General features: G+C 37.2%; 1 protein-coding gene across 2 annotated transcripts in view; it reads left to right on the top strand.

The window, feature by feature from the left end:
- Positions 1-22320, top strand: part of LOC111151748 (unc-80 homolog, NALCN channel complex subunit) — a 227295-nt gene that overhangs the window by 63320 nt on the left and 141655 nt on the right. Inside the window, exons 14-21 of one of the 2 annotated variants that reach the window (XM_022509965.1) lie at positions 229-375; positions 4417-4564; positions 6559-6707; positions 8874-9040; positions 9783-9881; positions 13957-14171; positions 15314-15420; positions 17482-17578. In XM_022509965.1, coding sequence (XP_022365673.1) covers positions 229-375; positions 4417-4564; positions 6559-6707; positions 8874-9040; positions 9783-9881; positions 13957-14171; positions 15314-15420; positions 17482-17578 — 1129 coding nt within the window. The remainder of the gene's footprint in view (positions 1-228; positions 376-4416; positions 4565-6558; positions 6708-8873; positions 9041-9782; positions 9882-13956; positions 14172-15313; positions 15421-17481; positions 17579-22320) is intronic. The other variant, XM_022510038.1, reaches the window with a different exon arrangement.

Raw genomic sequence — 22320 nt, forward strand, 5'->3', positions numbered from 1 at the left:
GTTTTCTAATCAAGAGGCCTACATTTATATCCTTTAGCACTAGAGGATGATCAAAATGCACATTTTTCTTTCTTTTAAAAGGCAATCTGGATTTTAGAAAGGTTAACTTGTTTGTTGAGCCCTTGACAATTCTGTTTTTCAAGTTGTACATGCTCACCATAAAACATAAAACTCGGTTTAATCACAAAATGGAATGGCAGTACCAAAAGGGCTTTGTGACTTTTCTAGGATGAAAGTACACCTGTAAGCAACCATAGGCTTGCTCTGACCATGCTCATTAAAATAGTGAAGTCTTTGGGATGTGCCTATGGTTGTGGAGAAGGACATCGAGGGCTCTCTGGAGATCGTCTGAGACACCAGGTATTCCGAGAGAATGTAAGAGAATTACAGTAGATTCCATTTCCTCTCCTTCCCTGCCTCCAATTTAAAAATGAGTCCTTTGACAATGAGGGTCAGTGTTCCCTGAAAAATATTGCATTTCGTAGGCATGATTAATGATGATTCAGAGTGGGAAGATTCCCACAACGTATCTCAAGACCTCAAAAACCCAGGCCTAGGAAAGCTTAATTGGGAAAACACTTCTGCCTTCTGCCTAGAGCAGGCCAACTCCCAGTTGGTGAAAGGGTGTATAATTGGAATGTGTGAATTAAAGTTTGCAAGACATTGGCAAAGATTAATGTATTTAAGGAGCCTCTGAGGGGCTGTGACAAATGACTTTTTGATCATTTGCCTGGGTACAATAGAAACATATTTTATGTTAAAGAATGGGGTCAAAGTTTAGGACTCAGTTTGTTATTCTTTCATAGGTATGGAAAATGGCCCTTATTGGGACAAAACAGGACTATAAAAGTAGCCCGTCATGTTCTGGCTGCTTTGTTTGAGAATGAACCTTGACTCCTTCGTATTTGAGATCATGTCCCTTTGAACTGTGTGAAACTTGAAACTCTGCGCTTGGGCTTGCAAAGCATAATTCTGTCACGGAATATGATCTTACTCCTGCTCATTTTCACTTGCCTCAGCTGATTGCTACTTTTCCCTTCACTCTTGAGCAATAACCCACCTACATAGCAAGCCCAAGCTGGGACAGTTGCCTCATACATACATTTGAGTTGAAATTGTAAGAAAATATCCTCCTGAAAATAAGGGTTTTATGCAAATTTGAGTCCAGGAAACCCTTTGGCATATGACGGCAGAGTTTTAGGATCATGTCAACATCTAATGCCAACCTATTTTTTCTTGGTATTAGTTTTTGTCATGAAATGTTCACACAGTACTAGCATGCTGGATTTCTTTCTTACTCTGTCATCTACCCATCATCTATCCATCTATCCATTCTTGTCTCTGTCTTTTATATGCTTTATGTTGTATTATATTCATTGATTGTTTATATATGGGGGGTTATAGTCACAGTAATTAACTTCTAAATTCTGAACCATGACAACTTTGACCAAGATCTAGATTTTGAGGCTCAAAATGTAAAAATCAAAATAATAATAATAATAAGGCAATAGAAAGCTGAAATCAGCCCCATCTTTGAGCATCTGTATGTGATTTTTATTGTTTGATTTTTAATTCTATCACAGTATGAATGAATGCCTTCATGGTTATTATCACTCCTCATACAGAAGACCAATTCCATGAAATGGCACATTAAATATAATAAGTGCCATGCTTTGCTTGGAGGTATAAACTGGCTCTGACACCAGAACCTGTCTTTCTAGACTTGGAGAAAATAGGACAGGTGATCAGAAGCCACTTGAGAGATTACTTGCTGCTTAGTAGTCCACTATGCTTTCCTCATGAGACTACTGAACATTTCCCATCAGGCTGTCCAGACAGTTTTTTACCTGCCTTCTCAGTTTTCGACTTAGAGGGCAACTCTTCCATTCTCTTGTAGCCCAGCTTAATATTCATTATAGGGACTATATTTGCATCTCCTTGCTCAGCAAACACATTGTCCAAGAGATACAAACTTGAGACATTATCCCTGGAAAAGTTTGTTTCAAGAAGCAGGTTCTTTACAAATTTCTAAAACATTGCATTTTCAGAAGTTACTTAACTTTTAAGATGTTAGGAGTGTTTCTTCTACCAGATCAGGGCCTCTATATTTCTTTAAGGAAGAAAGAAAGAAAGAAAAAACATGGAGGGAGGGAGGGAGGAAGGAAGAAAGGAAGAAATAGAAGATTACTTTAATGATATACATCAAAATGCTTAATAATTCCGGCATGTGTTTTTTTCGCTTAATCATTTGCAGGTAGTCCCAAACTATTGAAAGGAAATTCACTCTGACAGCTTTATATCTCTTGGAGAAGTTTAGAATATTCATTGAGAATCAAAATGCTTAAGGTTTGATAGTCTGATTTGATTCTTGCTTAAACTTCCCATGGAACTCACTCAGACATTCTAATAGCCTCTAACGAATGGATTTGAAACTATGCTGCCTTTGGTATATTTTGTAGAGAAGATCACATAATTTGTGCTTCAAGACTTTACAACTCAGAAGTTTAAATTGTTTCGTAAGTGTAACAATGAAGATCTTTGCAAATTCTTTATGGGATAATAATTAAATACTACTTCATGCAGGAAATATTTTAAGTAAATGCTTTGAAAACATAATTTTATAGCAAGCAACATTTATTTTGTAAGAGAAAAAAGGAGCTTGACTAAGATCTAGCAACCAATAACCTCTCCGGAATAAAAACACTTATTTTCTCATTATTCTAAGACCTAGTAAAGGGAGAATGAAAACAATTATCAATTCACCCGACTTTGGGATGCAGATGGAGGGATTACAGCAAGGTCATACCAAGAAATTTATTGCTAATTTCAAGTTTTGGCCTTTAAAAATCTTTCTATTTCTTTTCAGATTTTTCTAGAATCTTTCTTTGGGCCTTGATTTGTTAAAGTAATGATATAACTTAATTTTTCTTCTGGGAAACCATTAAGGGCCTACCTTGTACGTTTGAATTCTTAGGGATTGCTTTCTCCAACCTGACTTTCGAGATTGTGCCTGGTTGTCCGAAGTTTTCCATCCTCGGTTAAGGTGGTCCTCACCCAACCACCTCCCTTTCCTTAGCCTGTTCCTTCAACCTAGAGTCTTCTGTTACTTCCCCATTTCATTCCTTTGTCATGGACTTCCTTATATCTCTTACACAGAATGTTTCTTCAAGAGAGCAACTAATCTCTATTCATTCATCCATCATCATAAGTTCTTTTGGAAAGTGGGTGGTACCTAAATAATGTTTGCCCCAATCATTATCTGGACTCTTCATAGGACTACTGTATCATAAGAGAAATAACCTTAGTAAAGGGCAAGACTCTGACTCCTAATTTTGACTCTGCTGTGAACTGTGTCAACTTGGACAAAATCCTTGACTTCTGTGAGCCCCAGCTTCCTCAACTATAGTATTGGATGCTCATCAGATCACGAGGTGTGAAAGTCAAATGTTATATACTTAACAGCAAAGCACTGTACACACATGGTTTTTCTCTTCATAGTAGGAGAAGGCTGGGAGGCTTTGACTGACACCAGATAGTATCCGCATATTCCATCCGTGGCCTTCTGCAGCCAATGACGTGCCTTCATTTGTTCTGATTATTATGGGATTGTTGTGGAATTATTCCCTTTCCCTTTGCCAGATGGCAGAATTATTTGCTGGATCATATGCCATATAATTGTGAGTATTAGGGTCTAGCCAATGGTTGCTTGGTTTTCACATCTATAAGGCTAATTTCTATTTAAATATCAAACTCTCACATTCAAATACAGACACATAAATAAACAAACTAGACCTGCCTGTGTTTTATGCCTCCTCCCTGCTTCAAGGATCTTCCCCTCCTAGCCAGATAAGAGGACACTGGGTACCCAGTTCCTACATCCCTCTCACTGCCCCCTCAGTTAAATCTACTTAAGTTCAAAGCAGCTGAACATAGGGGTGGCACAGTTGTTCCCATTATACAAAGCCTTTGAGGTTTTTCAAACCTGGCTGACCAATTCTGTAACCTGCCTCATTTTTGACACTGAGCTTTTCTTCATTGAGATCTTAAAATCTTGATCTTGGTGAAAAGACTGAGGGTTTTTTTGTTTTGTTTTGGTTTGGTTTGGTTTTTTGTTTTGTTTGTTTTGTTTTGTTTTGTTTTTTTTGTTTTTTTTTTTTTTTTTTTTTGGCACCAGCATTGGACATTAGCCTTGGGTTTTACTTGGAGCAGCCCTTCTCAAAGTAAAGTCCTTCATACTGCTCAGCTTATCTCTGCCCCTCTCTTGCTCAGACAAGAGGGACTAGCAGGGTTGGCCTGCACCAGCCAGCAGGGATGGATGGAAGCCTTTGCCTTCTGCAGGCTTCTGTCTCAGACTAATGGTATCCCTAGCTTAAGCTGGTACCTGTGACTTTTTCCACTTTTCTTCCTTCATTGCAGGCCCAGAACTGCCTCACTAAGCTATACAAGCTAGATAAGATGCAATTCCGACAAACCATGAGGGACTATGTGAACAAGGACTCTCTCAATAATGTAGTGGACTTCTTGCATGCTTTGCTAGGATTTTGTATGGAACCAGTCACTGACAGTAAGTAAAGCTGTGCTATGTTCCAGGAGAGATCGCTGTGAGGGGACGCACGTAGAGTTTCAGAAGTACCCTGAATATGTGGGGATAGAATTTAGAGGGAAAGATTGTGTGTGTGTGTGTGTGTGTGTGTGTGTGTATAATAAAGTATCAATAAGAGAAGCTTGCACATCGTCTTTGATGACACATTTTTGGAAGCTTTGTGATGACAACTTTCCTCGGCAAATGGGATTTGGTAAAGTTGTGGCATCCTCACGGCTAGCCCTTCAAGCCATCACTCATGGCACTCCTCTCTCTTTCACACGACTTTCTGTTATATGACAATTGAGGCAGAAATCAAGGAACAAGGGAGTATATTCATTAGTTCAACAAATATGAGTACTTACTGTATGCCCCACACAGTACTTGGAGATTTTTTTCACAAAATAAAATAGGAAAGAAAAGATATCTATAAATGTAATAGTAGTGTAATTTTGATATACTCATCTATACCTACATATATACTGAATTTTTTAAAAAACAGGCAAATGGATATATAGATAGCCCCACACACCATTTTATACTTCATGGCTTTAAGAAAACCCCATCAAAGAGACCTGTGGTGTAGGAGCCAGTGAACACCAATTGCATTCATAATAATCCAAACACCTTCAATACCACTCAAATGCAAATAGAGTAATGAAATGAAATGCTGTATGAAGCCTGAGTTGAGTAACATATACATTTTAATTAGAGCTTGAGAAGAAATAATGTCTTAGTATAGCCTTTTGTGGTTTATATAATACATGTATGAGAGTTGATTAATTTATAATGAAGATCTATTTGATGAATTTGGAACCAATTTCCCTAATTGTATCCCAGGCTTTATTGTTTGGTGACCTCATTAAAAAAATATTGTCCCTTTATAGAGCCCCTAAAATAATGTATATCCTCAAAGAAGTTTTAAGCTGAGCACATTACAAATTTTAAAAAATAATAAAGTGGGAATTATAGTTCAGATACTGTAAGAGAAATTCCTATTTTCTCTTTTTTTAAGCTAGCTGAGATAGAAACTGCAAGCATAGACCAAAAGATTTCTTTCTACGATGTAAAATCTAGGGATAATCCCCTGCTAGCTGACACAGACAGTGAAAGGTTGGTGATAAAGTGTATTACTTCAAGGTGACAAATCCACCCTGGGACTCTTGAGAAGTGGCTCACGGTGAATCAGCCAACCAAACACACAGGTCCTTATCTGATTCATTTTGGAGATGTATACACCCTGACCCTACAGTCCATTGGTGGCTCACAGTCCTTAGAAATCTTCTGGCAAGGCTCCAGAATATCTCATGTGTCCCCTACAAATGTCTGTGGATATGTGAAAAACTGGCAAAAAATGCTACCAGAGAATGATGGCCTCAGTTCATTGGCATTTTACATTTCAATGAGTCATAAGGAAGTGGCTCTAAGAAAGGTGGTAGGTTTTCATTCTCCATATACCTAAAGAGTCTGGGAGCGAGAAGCTGATGGAAGTTCTATGCAGCTCTTGGCAGGACTTAGTCTCCTTTTTATTGCCAGTGCCCATGTGAATCCCCCCCACACACACCAAGGTCCCCTCACTGCCTCTGCCTCCTCCTGCCCTGTTCACCTGGTTGACCCCACCCCTACTTCTGAATGACTGAAGGATTTCCACTGAGAAGCCAGCATTCCTCACCCCCAGAAAGGCTGAATCAGATAAATTCTCTCTCCAATGAAGGATTAATAACTTTGCTTAGATTATCAATAGAAACATTCCACAACATGATGGACTATATCCTAGTAAAGACTCTGAGGGAGACTATGAGTTGTTTATCTCCAAGTCTGCATAAAGATGATTAAACCTAGGGGTATCTTTAATCTTTTATTTCTGTATTTCATGTAGCCCTTCACTAGTTCCTGGGTGCTATGTACTTCATTACTTCTTTAACCTGTGTAGCTTAATGGAAACATAGCCTTGAATTGGTGCCTTTGCATTCCAGACAAGGCTGGGTTTGGAAATAACTTCACCACGGTGGACAACAAATCCACAGCTCAAAACGTGGAAGGCATCATCGTCAGCGCCATGTTTAAGTCCCTTATCACACGCTGCGCTTCAACCACGCATGAATTGCACAGCCCTGAAAATCTGGTGAGAAGTTCACCTCTTCTTCCCACAGGAGTTCTTGGTCTCCACTCTAAGAAATTCTCAGTCGTGGCCCTGAGAAAGACAAATTGAAGTCGAAAAGTCTGCACCTTAAAGTTAAAATCTCTGTTTTCCCAAAGTGACCGGTAACTCATGGTAGAGCCTCAGTAACACATTTCTCCTTGTTACTCATTAAATTACTTGAAAATTGACATATCTTCCTCTTCCACTTCATAAGTTCCATGGCGGTTGCTCAGATAGTTGAAAGGTACTTCAAGTTCTTGAAGAGAAAGTGGTGCTCAACACAGCCTATTAACTCATGAAATATTAAAGAATATTAAACCAACCATTTTTGAAACTATCCTTTAAAAAATTAATGGGAATATGCTGCTGAAATTAGTTTTGTTTTCTTTTATAGAACATTGCAATTTTTTAGTTACTCCCTCATAAATGACTGCGTTAATTAAACCACGAAAGCCACAAGAAGTGTGAGAGAAGAACGGGGCTATAGCTGCTTAGCTGCTGTCAAGGACATTATGGTTTGGGATACAAAAAGTAGACCTGAGAAAGGCTAATGAATCCACACAAATAGATGAATTCAGTTCTCTCTGGGGAGTAAAGGACTTATATTTCACTATCTTACCAATTGTTACGTGTTGGGACATTTTACGTAGAAATCAGCACATTTATCCATATTGACACTATCTGCTAATCTACCTAAATCAGGGAATTATTTTAAGCTTTTTAGCCATTGAGACTATTCACATAACTTGAGATAAACTTAAACCCTACACCAAAGGGAATTGAATTTTGCTAGCTGTCAAAGCCCCCTTGGCGAAGTTCTTAGAGTCTGAGAAAAACGTGGACACCATCCATGCAGTTCATTTTTCATGGCAAGAAGTACTTTGAAAAGCTTATTATAATACACGTGAGCACTTTTTATACATTTTAGTCTGCAAAATCATGTATAGAAGAAATAATTGTATTTCTTAATTTTCTTTAAATCATCTTGGTTTTGACTTGGAACTCCCATTCCACCAGAATGGCTGAAAGTTGAATCCCAACATTTTGGTGTTTCTTTATGTCAGAGTGGTGCAAGGATCCCAAGTCTTTGGTAGGACCTAGGACCCGAGAACTCCATGGATCTCAACCATCAGTCCATACCTATTATTTCACATACTGCTCTCTGCTGGGTGCTTAGGGTTGGGCACTCTGGTGAATTTGGAACCCTTGTTTTTTGGTGTCTTGTCCCTTCTACGGGGAAGCTATCAAAGAATACAATGATAGCACAAGATCTTTCTGCCCAGAGGACCGAAAAAACTCTCTTTCCATGTTTTCCTCAGTTACTGTTCCTTCTGATTTTTTAAGGCTCATTAGCATGATTGTTCCAGTGGTCTTAGGTTTTGAAAACCAAAGCTATCAAGGTAAGTGTTTCTTAGGCTTCTGTGTCTTGCTTTACCATGAACCTTTCCCAAGGCAAAGAATGCAGTAACCACCTTCTTGAAGAGAGAGGAGGAAATGCTGAGTGAAAAGGTTAATATCTCAAGAAAAAAAGATCCTATACATATTTTTAACTGTGGATTCATCAATATATTGCTTTTAATAGCCCTGCATCATCTTTACTTCATAGTCAAGTTCATGTTCAAATGGGCTTCGACATACACATTTGTTAAATATGTCCAGCAAAATACACTATCCTTGAATAATCAGGCTCTGTTAGAAGTGTCTAGAGGACTTAGCATATTTTATAACAGTGATACAGAAAATTTGGAGAAGCTAAAGAGGGACTGAAATCTCTAGTCTAAACAAACTTCTGATTGCCTTTTTTTTGCAGGCATCTCTTCAGAAGTCATAATAGAGAAAATTAAAGCTTGGGAATCCAGTGGTTTAAAGTGTAAATTGATGTCTTTCTAATGATACAGCCAACTTTCTGAATATGGAACATGGTAACCATCCTTTTTCATACTAAAGATGACAGGCAAGGTTCTTGGTAATGTTGCCATAGGAACAATGGAGAGAGACTGGGTACCATCTGTTTCACTGTAGTAAAATGTCTTCCTTTTATGATTTGAATGCTGATCTAAGCCTAGGGAATTACTTTCTCCCTCTCTTCCTACGAAAACTGTTTAATCACACAACTTTCCCCGTACTTTCCTTCTTGCATCCAAACAGGGGCTGTATTGTGACATTCGTCAACTGGTCCAGTTTATCAAAGAGGCTCATGGAAATGTCTTCAGAAGAGTGGCCCTCAGTGCTTTGCTTGACAGTGCTGAGAAGTTGGCACCAGGGAAAAAGATGGAGGAGAATGAATCAGAATCTAAGACTGCAGGCAGTAAAAGGTTAGAAACTTAAGCTATAAATCTTCGTGTTGGCCTTATGTCCGTAGAATGTAATTGGTTGGACTGTCCATGTGGCTCCCAGGATGGTGTGTGACTCTAGTGCAGGGCTGGTGGAACTATCTTGTATAAATAGTATCACTGGTGACAGCACAGCTGCAGCTTAGAAAAAGGATGTGTTTACTATCAAACATATCCTGCCTCTCTATAAATCAGAGCTCAGTTGATCTCAGGCTTGCATACACTTGACCTTTACTTCATAGATCTCAACAATATGGTGATATGTTATCTGTGTGTTAGTCTTCTCCATAGATAATTTACATTTTTGTCCAGAGAGGAAAAGCAATTATTGATACCATATCCTGTTGTTCAGTAATATTTTAAACATGGAAAATACAAATTGCTGAGCAGTGCCCTGTTGTTTTTCATTCTAGTAAATATAAATTTATGGTATGCCCATTCCATAAAACATGCCACTTACTGAGATTAAAAGAAACTCCTAAATTTAAAATTCTGCTTGTAGTTAATGACTCTGCATTGATGGTGGTATTCTTAGACAATAAAGCAGCTAGATCGTGAATCAAATGGTAGGATATAAATTTCATATGGTATAGACTCATGATGACATAGGGTTTGCAAGCAATATATGTTGTCGATAATGGAGTGTTTTGCTTTATGAAGTATATAAAGTATTGAGGAGTGGTGTCCTGCTCTGTTTGATTGGTGAACTGCACCATTTGCATAGGTCAGAGGCGGGAAGCATTGTGGATAAAGGCCAGGGGTCCTCTGCACCTGAGGAGTGTCGTAGCTTCATGTCTGGTCGCCCCTCACAGACTCCAGAGCAGTAAGTAGCACTGATTTTCTCTCCAATGCTGTGGGCTGAGCACTTCTCACTGTAAGAAATTCAGTTTTCCCAACTGCTGTTTGTTTGCTTGTCATTTTCTTTGAACTTTGCCTTGCTTCTGCCCTTTACTTTTCATTCCCAAAGCCACTAAACTCTACAGACCCAAATCATAAATAACCAACCTCAGGCTTATGGGAAGCTTCCTTAACAGCATTTCCCATTTCCAGTCTTTACCCCACTTCTGCTTCTCGTGCATACCCCTGCAGGTAAATCATGAAAAATAGCATGTGTACCAGGTGGGGAGGAGGTGTCATCTACTTTCTTGCTTAAAATCACTTATAACTTTTGTTATTTAAATCTATTAATGGCTGTCAATGTGCTTGATGAAGGTTTTCCAAAAAAAGTAAGATAAACTCTTGTGCTCAGATTTAGCTAAAACGTAAACTCTATTCCATTTCACCTTGGTCTTCTCCTGAGATCCATTCCAGTGTTCCAAAAAGTGTTTATCTCCACTTTTTATAATGCCAAAGTCAAAAGCATCTTAAAATTAGTGCCTCCAGAAAATGAGAGAATTACCGTAGACACTAAACATATAGCCTAGTTCTATGCAAGGCTCATTTGTCTTCATTCTTCTTTTTGAGAACTATTTACTCACAAATGGTGTGATCAATATATAAAATATGAACATCATTTAAGATACACAGTTTTACTTCCCTAAACCTTGGTTACTATGAAATGATTACACAATGATTATCAGAAATATTCTGCAGGGTATTCTATGTTTAAGGTATACCCTCTCTATAGTTAAGGAAATCACCATCATCAAATAGAAACTTGGTATTCACATCAAGTAAGGAAAACCTTGAAAGAACAAAAGCCTGCATAGATCTTGTAGCCCTTCAAAATCTTAGAGAATGTCTCTAAGTGCCTGGAAAAAAGTAAAGAGAAGATAAATCAACTCTATGAGTCTAGGACCATGTGAGTTTTTGCTTACCATTATAACCCCAATGCTTATGACTTGGCCCCCACTGTAAACACTTAATGTCTATTTCATAAATGAATGAATGAATTAATGGCAGACAATCAATGAAAGGATAGAATTGTGAAATTACCATTAAGGTTTTTTTTGTTTCCTTTAACTTCCTTTCTTAAATGTGATGTTCCAAGAAGTCTTTAAGGACATAGTAAAAAGTCAAACATAAGCTCTAAATGAAAAGACTTATTGTAAAAGGCAAAGTTCTATAGCTGAATAGCCACAAGACTAATTAAAAATCTTTACATATGGAGTATGAGCAGAAAAAGGAGAGAGGGCTTCCTCCACCCCAAAATAGCACTAGCAACAATCAAGCTAATATGTCCAATGAGAATGATCTAATAAGTAAACTGGATTTTAAAAATAAAACCCTCTACATAGGTGATCTCATTTTCCAGACTGTAAAATATTCTCTTTCTTCAGTGTTCTGTGAACACTGCCTGATATCGCAGCACTTAGCATGGGTCCTTAGCGTGGGTCTGTTCTTTACCCTTGAATGAAGATACATGTTTTAATATACTTCTACATAAAAATTTCCGTTTGGAGGGATGTCATGGAATGTTAAATATAGAGCTTTTCCCTGACTGGAGTGGGCCTAGGAGATGAGCATGCCAGTACCCTGTTTAGGACTGAAGAAAGGTAGGTGGATGATCCTGGTTCCTCCTTTATCCTCTCTGCCTCCTGCCCTTCCCTCCCTTTCAGACCCTTCTCTTCTCCTTCTTCCTCCTTAAATAAAAGTCACACTAACTAAATTTAAAATCAGTTTTATATGTTCATTCTCTAAAACTCATTATCGATACACGCCCTCTGGACAAAGTTAATGTAACATCTTATTGAAATGTTGTACCACATAGATCATGTGGTCATATGCTCATCATTTGTCCCACATTCCCCAAAGGCAAGAAATGTTTCATACACTGTGATCGTTTGATAAAAAAATAAAACAACTGAGAAGTCAAATCCTGAAACACTGATTTAAACTCACAAATTCATACCATATATGATAAACAGAATGTTCTGGTTTGAAATAAGAATAAAATGTATTTAGTACTCTAATGAGATTCTGAGAGGTAAAATTTGAAACTCCATATAAATATCTCCAGAAAATGATTGCTTTACACAGTATTGTTGAATTTTGAGCAGAGTCTGGATTCAATCCCAAAGCCTATAGACAAATCATTACCTAAAATTTCATGAACAAATTTCATCACATATTACTAAGTATCTTCTGTGACCTTTTTTTCCCCAAATTTCTAAAGTAATATATGTTGCTGAAGTACCAAAACAGAAAAACAAAGAAAAATCATTTTTATTTTTTTATAATTTTTTTTAATTTATTTATTTGACAGACAGAGATCACAAACAGGCAGAGAGGCAGGCAGAGAGAGAGGAGGAAGCAGGCTCCCTGCCGAGCAGAGAGCCCGATGCGGGGCTCAATCCCAGGACCCTGAGATCATGACCTGAGCCGAAGGCAGCGGCTTAACCCACTGAGCCACCCAGGCGCCCCAGAAAAATCATTTTTAAGTCGAAATACTATCAATTGGAGATAACCACCATAAATTTCTGGTGTGCTGGGTACAATTTTGAGTATGTGTACAAGCAAACTCACAGACACATGCTTATGTGTGTACTTTGTTTATTTAACATGAAATTATCCTATTTCACCCATTGATTAACTGCTTTCTAACTTTGCTATATACCTTTGACATTTTCCATATCAGTTGTCTTCTAAAATAGGATTTTAATGACTATGGAATATGCCATCAGATAGAAGTTCTATAATTTATCTGTTTGTCTGGAGTTTAAAATTAGATTGCTTCCAGTTTTCAGTGTTAACCCATAATACCTCAGCAAGCATTTGATCATCTTGTATTTATCTACATGTTAGTGTATTTTTCTATCATTTTCTTGGCATGACTTCCTAGGAATTCGATTTCTCTATCATAGCTGTAGATATTGGTTTTGGATACCATATTACTAAATTACCCTCCAGAGAGGTTGAATCTATCTCATCACTAGTAGGATGACAGTCACCAATTGCTTTCTCTCTCCCCCACCTTAATCTTTACCAATTTAATGAGTGAAAATAGGGATCCCATTTCTTTTTTTTTTTTTAAAGATTTTATTTATTTATTTGTCAGAGAGAGAGAGAGAGAGAGCGAGCACAGGCAGACAGAGTGGCAGGCAGAGGCAGAGGGAGAAGCAGGCTCCCCACAGAACAAGGAGCCCGATGTGGGACTCGATCCCAGGACGCTGGGATCATGACCTGAGCCGAAGGCAGCTGCTTAACCAACTGAGCCACTCAGGCGTCCCGGGATCCCATTTCAATTGACCTTCCCCATCCTCCAGTTCCTAGTGAGATTTACCTCAGCATATTATTGGCCGCTTGTCTTTTCCCCCTTGTGAAATGTCTTGGTCAAAAATCCCTTTGGATGTGTCCCCATTTGGCATATTGAGTTGGATTAATTTTTTTACTTTTAAACCTTATTTAAGCGTCTTTGCCCTGAGAAAGCTAAATAATTAGGCACAATGAAAATAATTTAGTAAACAGTTGTAGAATGATGCAACCCCTGAGTGTGGTTACATTTCACTTATTCATTTATTCAAATATCTTTTGTGAGTTTATTTAGTGCCGAGAATTATACTATGCTGGGGTGGGGTTGGAAAGTGATATACAGTACTGCACAAGCCTCTGGGAACTTCACAAAAAAAAAGTGAAATATTTAGACATCATAAGTGCTTCTACTATTATGACTCACACCCACAGATGAATACCTGTGATAATATTTGGTCCTTTTATTAAAGCTGGGGAAAAATGATTACCTCTATTTGACAGCTGAGACATGACTGTTTCCAGGAAGACCTCAGAGTCAACCTTGGTCTCACTCCTTCCACTCCCCCTCTGACTCATCCTAAATCCCAGCCCATCAGAGATCATCCTGCATGAATTGCGTAAATATCGCCGGCAGGAAGTTGAAAGAAATTGAAGAGAATTTCACATGCGTTGTCAGACATTTAACTCTACCCTTTGCTTGCTTTCAGCGATGAACAAATGCAAGGGGGCAACCTAGGGCGGAAGGATTTCTGGCGCAAGATGTTCAAATCCCAGAGTGCAGCAAGTGACACCAGCAGCCAGTCTGAACAGGACACTTCAGAATGCACCACTGCCCATTCAGGGACCACCTCTGACCGTCGCACCCGCTCACGCTCCCGCAGAATTTCCCTCCGGAAGAAACTTAAACTGCCCATAGGTAAAAGTATGTCTGTATTTACTTATGGATTCCCTTATTCCCTGCCATGTCCTCAAATCAACTCATAATCAAAGCAACGCATGGTAGAGTAGAGCAAAGGAAAGCCTTCAAGTCACAAGGCTTAAGCTGGCTCATTCATTCATTCATCTTTTTTCTGCAGGTATTTCTCAAACCCCTACTATGTGCACTTATTGTGTCCAAACACTATGATGTTAGGCATCAGGAATTAAAAGATAAGAAAAATTACACAGTGCCCAACTTTGCTGAACTTAAAATCTATTGGGGGTGACGGTCAGTAAAACAGATAATCCTACAACTAAGTGTGGTTGAAAACTGTAAATTTTATGAAGGAAATATATGTTGTGCCGTGAATGTATGCAATAAGGTCTGACCTAAACGGGGAGGAGGAGGCAGAGATCAGAGAAGGCTTCCTGGAGGAAGTGATACTAAGATCTTCAGGGTACTTAGGGGAATGAAGAAGGAAAGTGTACTAAGTGGTAGCAATAAAATCTATAAAAGTATTAGGAGGGAGGGAAATAGAAACAAGACAAGGAAAAGAGCGTCTGCAGGATTATGACAGAGCAAGGGGACTAGAGCATGTGGACCTTGCAGGTAAGGTTGGCTTTTTGTCTTACAGCCCTACATAGCCCAGCTGGGATATTGAGCAAGGGAATAATGCAAGCAGGTTAGCTTTTTCTAAAAGATCGCTGCATGGGCAACACACTGGAGGGAGCATAGTGGTTGAGGGAGACCAGTTACAAAGCTGTTTAGTAGTCCAAACATAAGTAATGGAAACTTGGACTGGGTGATTGACCATGTACAGCAAAGTGGACGGATTCGATAAATGCTTAGGAGGTAAAATCAACAGGACTTACTGGAAGATGTGAAAAGTGTCAAGGAGAACTGGATGGATTGTGGTTTTATTCACCAAAGAGGCCCAAATTCATTTTGTTCTAGTCTTACTCAGTCTTGTCATTTTATAATCCAATATTCAAAGCATATACATTTTGAAAACCATTTGTTTTCACTTCAGTGTGCAGTAAGCCATGTAATTTTCATTGCTTTTTGAGCACATGCTGACATTTCTGTTTAATTCATTTGGGAGAAAAATGCTATAGTGGTCTAAATTTTCAAAAATTATTAAATAGGAAACTGGCTGAAGCGGTCCTCCCTCTCGGGCCTAGCAGATGGTGTGGAGGACCTTCTGGACATCAGCTCTGTGGACCGCCTCTCTTTCATCAGGCAAAGTTCCAAGGTAAACAGGACATCACTTATATAAGATAATGTTGGATTCGCTGATAGAAAAATGTCAGGACCAAGAAATGTTGAACACATGGAAGGGCCAAATAAGAAAGAGTTGAAGAAACTGTCTTCAAATTGAACAAAGTTTAGAAACTTAAATGAACAATGAAAACTAAGATATCGAAGTAGTAAGCTATTATGGAAAGGAAGAAAAGAGTAACAAAAAATTTACATAAAATTATAATGCAGACCTAGATATGTACATAGGTATTAATTCCCAGCTATTTTAATGTTTTAGCTTTATTTTTATTATTATTTTTAATTTCAGTATAATTAATGTACAGTGTTATATTGGTATCAGGTATACAATATAGTCATTCAACAATTTGGTACAGTACCCAGTGCTCATCATGAAAAGTGTACTCTTAATCCCTATTACCTGTTTCACCCTTCCCACTTCCCATTGTCCCTCTAGTAACCACCATTTTGTTATCTATAGTTAAGAGTCTATTATTTGGTCTCCTTTTTTTATTATTTGTTTTGTTTTGTTTTTAAATTCCACAAGAGTGAAATCATTTGATATTTGTCTTTCTCTGACTCTTATTTCATGTAGCATTGTACCTTCTAGATCCATCCATGTTGTTACAAATGGGTTTCCACTCTTACCACTTTTATTTAACATGGTACTGGAAATCCTAGCCACAGCAATCAGACAAGAAAAAGAAATGAAAGGCATCCAAATTGGTATTTTCCAACTATTTTTAACTTTTAACATACATGTGAAATTCCTGACATTTCAAGCTCCTACCCAAGGATGCAGAATTTTCTTTTTTTTTTTTTAAAGACTTTATTTATTTGACAGATAGAGATCACAGTAGGCAGAGAGGTAGGCAGAGAGAGAGAGAGAGGAGGAAGCAGGCTCCCTGCCGAGGAGAGAGCCCGATGCGGGGCTTGATCCCAGAACCCTGAGATCATGACCTAGAGCTGGAGGCAGAGGCTTAACCCACTGAGCCACCCAGGTGCCCCAGGATGCAGAATTTTCTAATGATTCTCTTTATGTATTAAAACACACACACACACGCACTTCATCCTCTTTCTATTACTTTTTGTGAGTTCTTGAACAATTCTTCCTATTGAAAAGGATAAAGGATTTCTCCCATTAAGTGCTTCTTCATAATACTGTTAAGTATTGTAACAGCATACTATTTGGAAAAGGTAATGATTCTCAGTGAAATCCAATTCCTACAAGAGCATTCCCTGTACATGATCCAGGTCCTGGTCACTATAATTTCCAGCATATGGTAAGAGTTACATTTCTTTATATCTAAATCATTTGTTTATAATCTTTCTGCTTTGAATCTCACTAAAACCAGTTTTCCTCTATCTATTTTAATGGTAATATTATGAAATTATATAAAGAATATATCAACCTCATAAGACATTTAGAAAATACAATTCCTCCTTCACATCCTTTTGCTAAAATATTGGCCAAATATTAAGAGTATGTGAGGCTTACTCACATAGCTTCCTTGCATGCTGAAAATTTTAAGTACTCTTGGCCTAAGGGCAAGATCAAGGGCACATTTAAATTCTTAGGAAAAAACCCAAAGCATGTTATTTCCCTTTAATTATAGGGTACTTTATGAATTAATTTATACTGGGTTTTTTTTTTTTCCATAAAGATTTGAAACTTTCTATTTGCCTGTCTTTCAGTTTGGTCTCATTCTCAACTGTGGTGCTGTTTGTAAAGGATGAATATGGCTTGCTGTTCCTGAATTTGAGTTTGGATTTTATTGAAATTAAACTCTAAGAACATCTCATTTAGTTGCTGAATTATTTTCATGATGCCTGATTATTTACTTTCAATCTATGACTGGACTCTCTTTCAAATTAGTTATAAGTCTTGTTTTTTTTTTTTTTTTTTTTTTTTTTTTTTGGTACATAGGAATAAACCATACTGACTGACTAACCAGATGCGGAAGTCAGAAGAACTAAAGTCATCTTCATATTCTAAATAACTTATTTTTCAAAAGCAAGGTTTAGTATAAAAAAAAATTTGCCCTTTGTTCCTCAGGTAAAATTTACCAGTGCAGTGAAGCTTTCTGAAGGTGGACCAGGGAGTGGAATGGAAAATGGAAGAGATGAAGAGGAGAATTTCTTCAAACGTCTTGGTAAATATCATACTGTCTAAGAATTACATCCAATTTTCATCATACAGAACAAAAATTTGACTGGATAAAATGGTCCATTTTCTATTTCCATTGATTTCCTATTCATTTCTTTCTTGTGTGTGTGTTGACTACTATATATATAGCTTCTTCATTTTTATCAATTTGGTTCAACAGACATTTATGGAAGCCCTATTGTGTTCCTCATTCCATAGTGAACATTAGGTTTACAAAGTTTGAGTTTACAAAGAACTTACTCTTTATCTCTTACTCTTTACAAAGAAGAGTAGGAGATAGCCTCTTCTTCAGCTCTCTGTCCTTTATTAAAATCTAAGAGCTTTAAAGAACCTTCAGATTTCCCTCTATCTATCTACTTAAGAATTCTGCACATTATATTCCTGAGAGGTGACCAGTCACCCTCTGAACACTTCCACCAAGGAGGAGTCTATTACTTCACAAAGCAAACTGTTCCAGAACTAGAGAGTTTTAATTGTTAGGTCTTCCCTTATATCTTGAAAATATATTCATCTATAAATTTAATTCACTAGTCCCAGTTATGATATCTGTGGCCACACACACACACACACACACACACACACAGCTAGTTTAGCCTTTTATCTATTTCACATTCTCTCTTTTCATCTCACTTCTGCTGGTCGAACATTATTGACTCCTATTTTTTCTCCTTGAATGGAAAAGTTTCCAGAACCATCACCATCCTGATTCCATTTTACAGTGCATTCTAATTAGGTGATATACTTTACAAAATGTGGAGATTCAGATGGAATGCATGCATCATATATGACTTTAATCAGTGTGATAAATAGTGTAACAATTAAGCTCCAGAGATATAGCAAGTGTATGATCACAATTTAAGGTTGCATTATCAAGTTTTACATCCTATAGTTGGCTTGTACTGAATTTGGATTAACTTTTGCTACTCACCTCCACATGAATGAATATAATGTTATATTTTTGTATAGCCATTATTAATACTTCATCTCAAAATAAATTTATTGTTTCATTAACTTGGGAGGTGGTTAATTCACATGCCCAGGAAAAAATTAAGAGACAGAACCCAAAACAAATTGAATTTGGAATCTTTTCTTCTTTGCAATTGTGCTATAAGGATTCACTTCCCTGGTTTTCATCCAAACTGTTGATATTATTAATGACCAGGACAAATACAAAGATACAGTTCCTATGACACTTCTAGTTGACTTTTATTAATTAACAATTTGTGGGTATGATTTTTCAGCCAAACAAACTTAATTTACTAGCAATTAACAAATGCTTTCTCATTTCATAAAAACATCAGATTTGGGGCACCTGGGTGGCTCAGTGGGTTAAGCCTCTGCCTTGGCTCAGGTTATGATCTCAGGGTCCTGGGATCGAGCCCCACATTGGGCTCTCTGCTCAGCAGGGAGCCTGCTTTTCTGTTCTCTCTCTCTGCCTACCTCTCTGCCTACTTGTGACCTCTCTCTCTCTCTCTCTCTGTTAAATAAATAAAATCTTAAAAAAAATAATTTCTTTAAAATCTAAAAAATTTTCAAAAATGAAGGCTGAACATTTAACAAAACTGAAATTGCATTCGTAATCAGCTATCTTTTTCTTCCATGTTTTTATATTTACTAAGACTATTTCATTTTAGAAATCATGTTATCCTTGAGGGAAGATATTTTATTAAACTGATTTTTTAATTGATCAATAAAATTTACTGAATATTTTCTATGTGCTCAGTTCTGCCATAAATTCCATGGGAAATACTGCTTAAAGAAATACTGTATTTTGAAATGTACATTTTTAAATTTAACAGATTCTAAAAACTGTATTCTATATAAATTTATAAATGTACTTCAATAAATTTAGTTTAAAAATAGTAAATAGAATATACTGAGACTAAAAAATTAATCCTTAAGTCCAAGGAAACAAAGAGGCATTCTTATATTCCAGTAAGTTAAATAAAAGATAGGAGGTACACTTTACAGTCAAATTACTTTTCAACATTTCTTTTAGTAGTACATATTGTAAACTGCGAATTGGAATGCCAACTGGGAACAATTTTATAATTAGGTTGTAACATATACAATGTTGATTTATTTCTTACAGTAAGTTTTTCTGACCTAATCTCTACCTTCAGCAGTTTACAAAACTCTGACCTTCAACATAAACAATTGGGTATTCTAGGGATGCTATGTGGCATACTGCTAAGAAGGCAGGCTATGGTCATCAGGTCTGGATTTTAATCCTGACTTCATAACTTTCTATTGCATGAACTTAAACTGAGCTAGTTAACCTGTTCCCTCTTTCTGTATCTCTCTGTCTGTGTTCTTACTGCTCTGTTTTCTCCCATTCACTTTTTTAAAAAATCATCTTTAAATATTTATAAGGCTGTTACAAAAAACAAATTATAAAATATCCCGTTGCCCGATTTCAAGCTTTACTACAAAGCTGTAATCACTAAGACAGCATGGTACTGGCACAAAAACAGACACATAGACCAGTGGAACAGAGTAGAGAGCCCAGATATGGACCCTCACCTCTATGGTCAACTAATCTTCAACAAAGCAGGAAAAATACAGTGGAAAAAAGACAGTCTTTTCAATAAATGTGCAGGAAAATTGGACATCTATGTATAGAAGAATGAAATTCAACCATTCTCTTACACCATACACAAAGATAAACTCGAAACGGATAAAAGACCTCGATGTGAGGCAAGAATCTATAAAAATCCTAGAGGAGAGCATAGGCAGTAACCTCTTCAACATCAGCCATAGCAACTTCTTTCAAGATATGTCTCCAAAGGCAAAGGAAACCAAAGCGAAAATAAACTTTTGGAATTTCATCAAGATCAAAAGCAAAGGAAACAATCAACAAACCAAAGAGGCAACCCACAGAATGGGAGAAGATATTTGCAAATGACACTACAGACAAAGGGCTGATATCCAAGATCTATAAAGAACTCCTCAAACTCAACACACACAGATAATCACATCAAAAAATGGGCAGAAGACATGAACAGACACTTCTCCAAAGAAGACATACAAATGGCTAACAGAGACATGAAAAAACATTTGATATAATACTTAACACATACTAAGTGCTCAAAAGTGGAAGCAAATACATGGTTATCCATTAATGTTATATAGATACAAGGGAAATTTTCCATTATAAATAGCTTTTACTTACAAGCATGATTCTTATGCCTGTAATCATAGGATTCTACTGATCTTCATACCTGTAATCAATATCCATTATTCTGTGAAGCAAAAAATATAGGTTCTTCCTGACAAAGATTGTTTTGATCACTTCTCTTTTCATTATTTTACTTAGATTCCTTAGCCATTTTGTTTCTGAAGTTCTTTTGATCAAAATGGCACTTCTGGTAATATTAAATAGGCTTCTTTTAGAATTCATTATCTTGTCAAATAAATAACTAAGAAAAAAGATGAAAAGCTTATTTTAATGTCTCCTTCAATAAAATGATGGCAGCTATCCTTAATAAATTGGTTAACTAAGAATAACTTTGTTGAGGCAGCTGGGTGGCTCTATCAGTTAAGCCTCTGCCTTCAGCTTAGGTCATGATTTCAGGGTCCTGGAATCAAGCCCCACATCAGGTTCCCTGCTCAGTGGGAAGCCTGTTTCTCCCTCTGCCTCCTCCCCCTCCAAACATGCTTTCTCTGTCTCTCTTGCAAATAAATAAAACCTTTTAAAAAAGAATAAGTTTAGGGGTGCCTGGGTGGTTCAGTGGGTTAAAACCTCTGCCTTCAGCTCAGATCATGATACCAGGGTCCTAGGATCGAACACCGCATCGGGCTCTCTGCTCTGCAGGGAGCCTGCTCCCCCCTCTCTCTCTGCCTGCCTCTCTGTCTACTTGTGATCTCTGTCTGTGAAATAAATAAATAAAGTCTTTTAAAAAAAAAGAATAAATTTAGGGGCGCCTGTGTGGCTCAGACTGTTAAGCATCTGCCTTGGGCTCAGGTCATGATCCCAGGGTGGTGGGATCAAGTCCCACATTGGGCTCCCAGCTCAGCAGGAAGCCTGCTTCTCCCTCTCCCACTCGCGCTGCTTGTGTTGCCTCTCTCACTGTGTCTCTCTCAGTCAAATAAATAAATAAAATATTTCAAAAAAGAATAAGTTTATTGATCATACACCTTGTCATACATATTAGTTCTATCATAGATTTGAGGCTGTTATCACCTAATGTATTATAAATCTTTATTATTATAACAAATAACAAAACAACTGTATTCATTAAAAAGAAAAATATTTGGAGTCTATCTTAAATTCAAAGTTTCAGGGACTGCTAAAGTTAATAATTTCTTTTAACAGATGAGATTTCCTCTGATATGTGTAACTTAAAGGGCTATATGTAAATGATTCATAAAGTGACATATAGGTAGGAGAAATCAGGAAATTACTGGCTCTGGTACTTTTGATATTGCCCAGTGAATAACAGAGTAGCATTTTGAAAGGCAGCTGTCTAGAAACAAGTCTGTCTAAGAAGTGTTTGTTTCTAATCTGTAGTTTTTAGCTGCATGCACTTTGTGTCATTTGAGATACTTTCAGATTTTTTCCAGCAGCAGATTCATTATGTGCTACTTCCTTTTGCAGTTAATACAAAATGTGCCACACTAATTGGAAAAAAAAAAATACTGAGGGTGTTGAATATGGAATTTTAAATATGGAATATTTGCATCTGAAAAGGAAATATACCCATAAGAAATGAAATATGGAAAATTTTA

The sequence above is a fragment of the Enhydra lutris genome, unplaced genomic scaffold, assembly GCF_002288905.1.
Source record: "Enhydra lutris kenyoni isolate GAN:26980312 unplaced genomic scaffold, ASM228890v2 scaffoldscaffold1, whole genome shotgun sequence".
Taxonomy (NCBI): domain Eukaryota; kingdom Metazoa; phylum Chordata; class Mammalia; order Carnivora; family Mustelidae; genus Enhydra; species Enhydra lutris.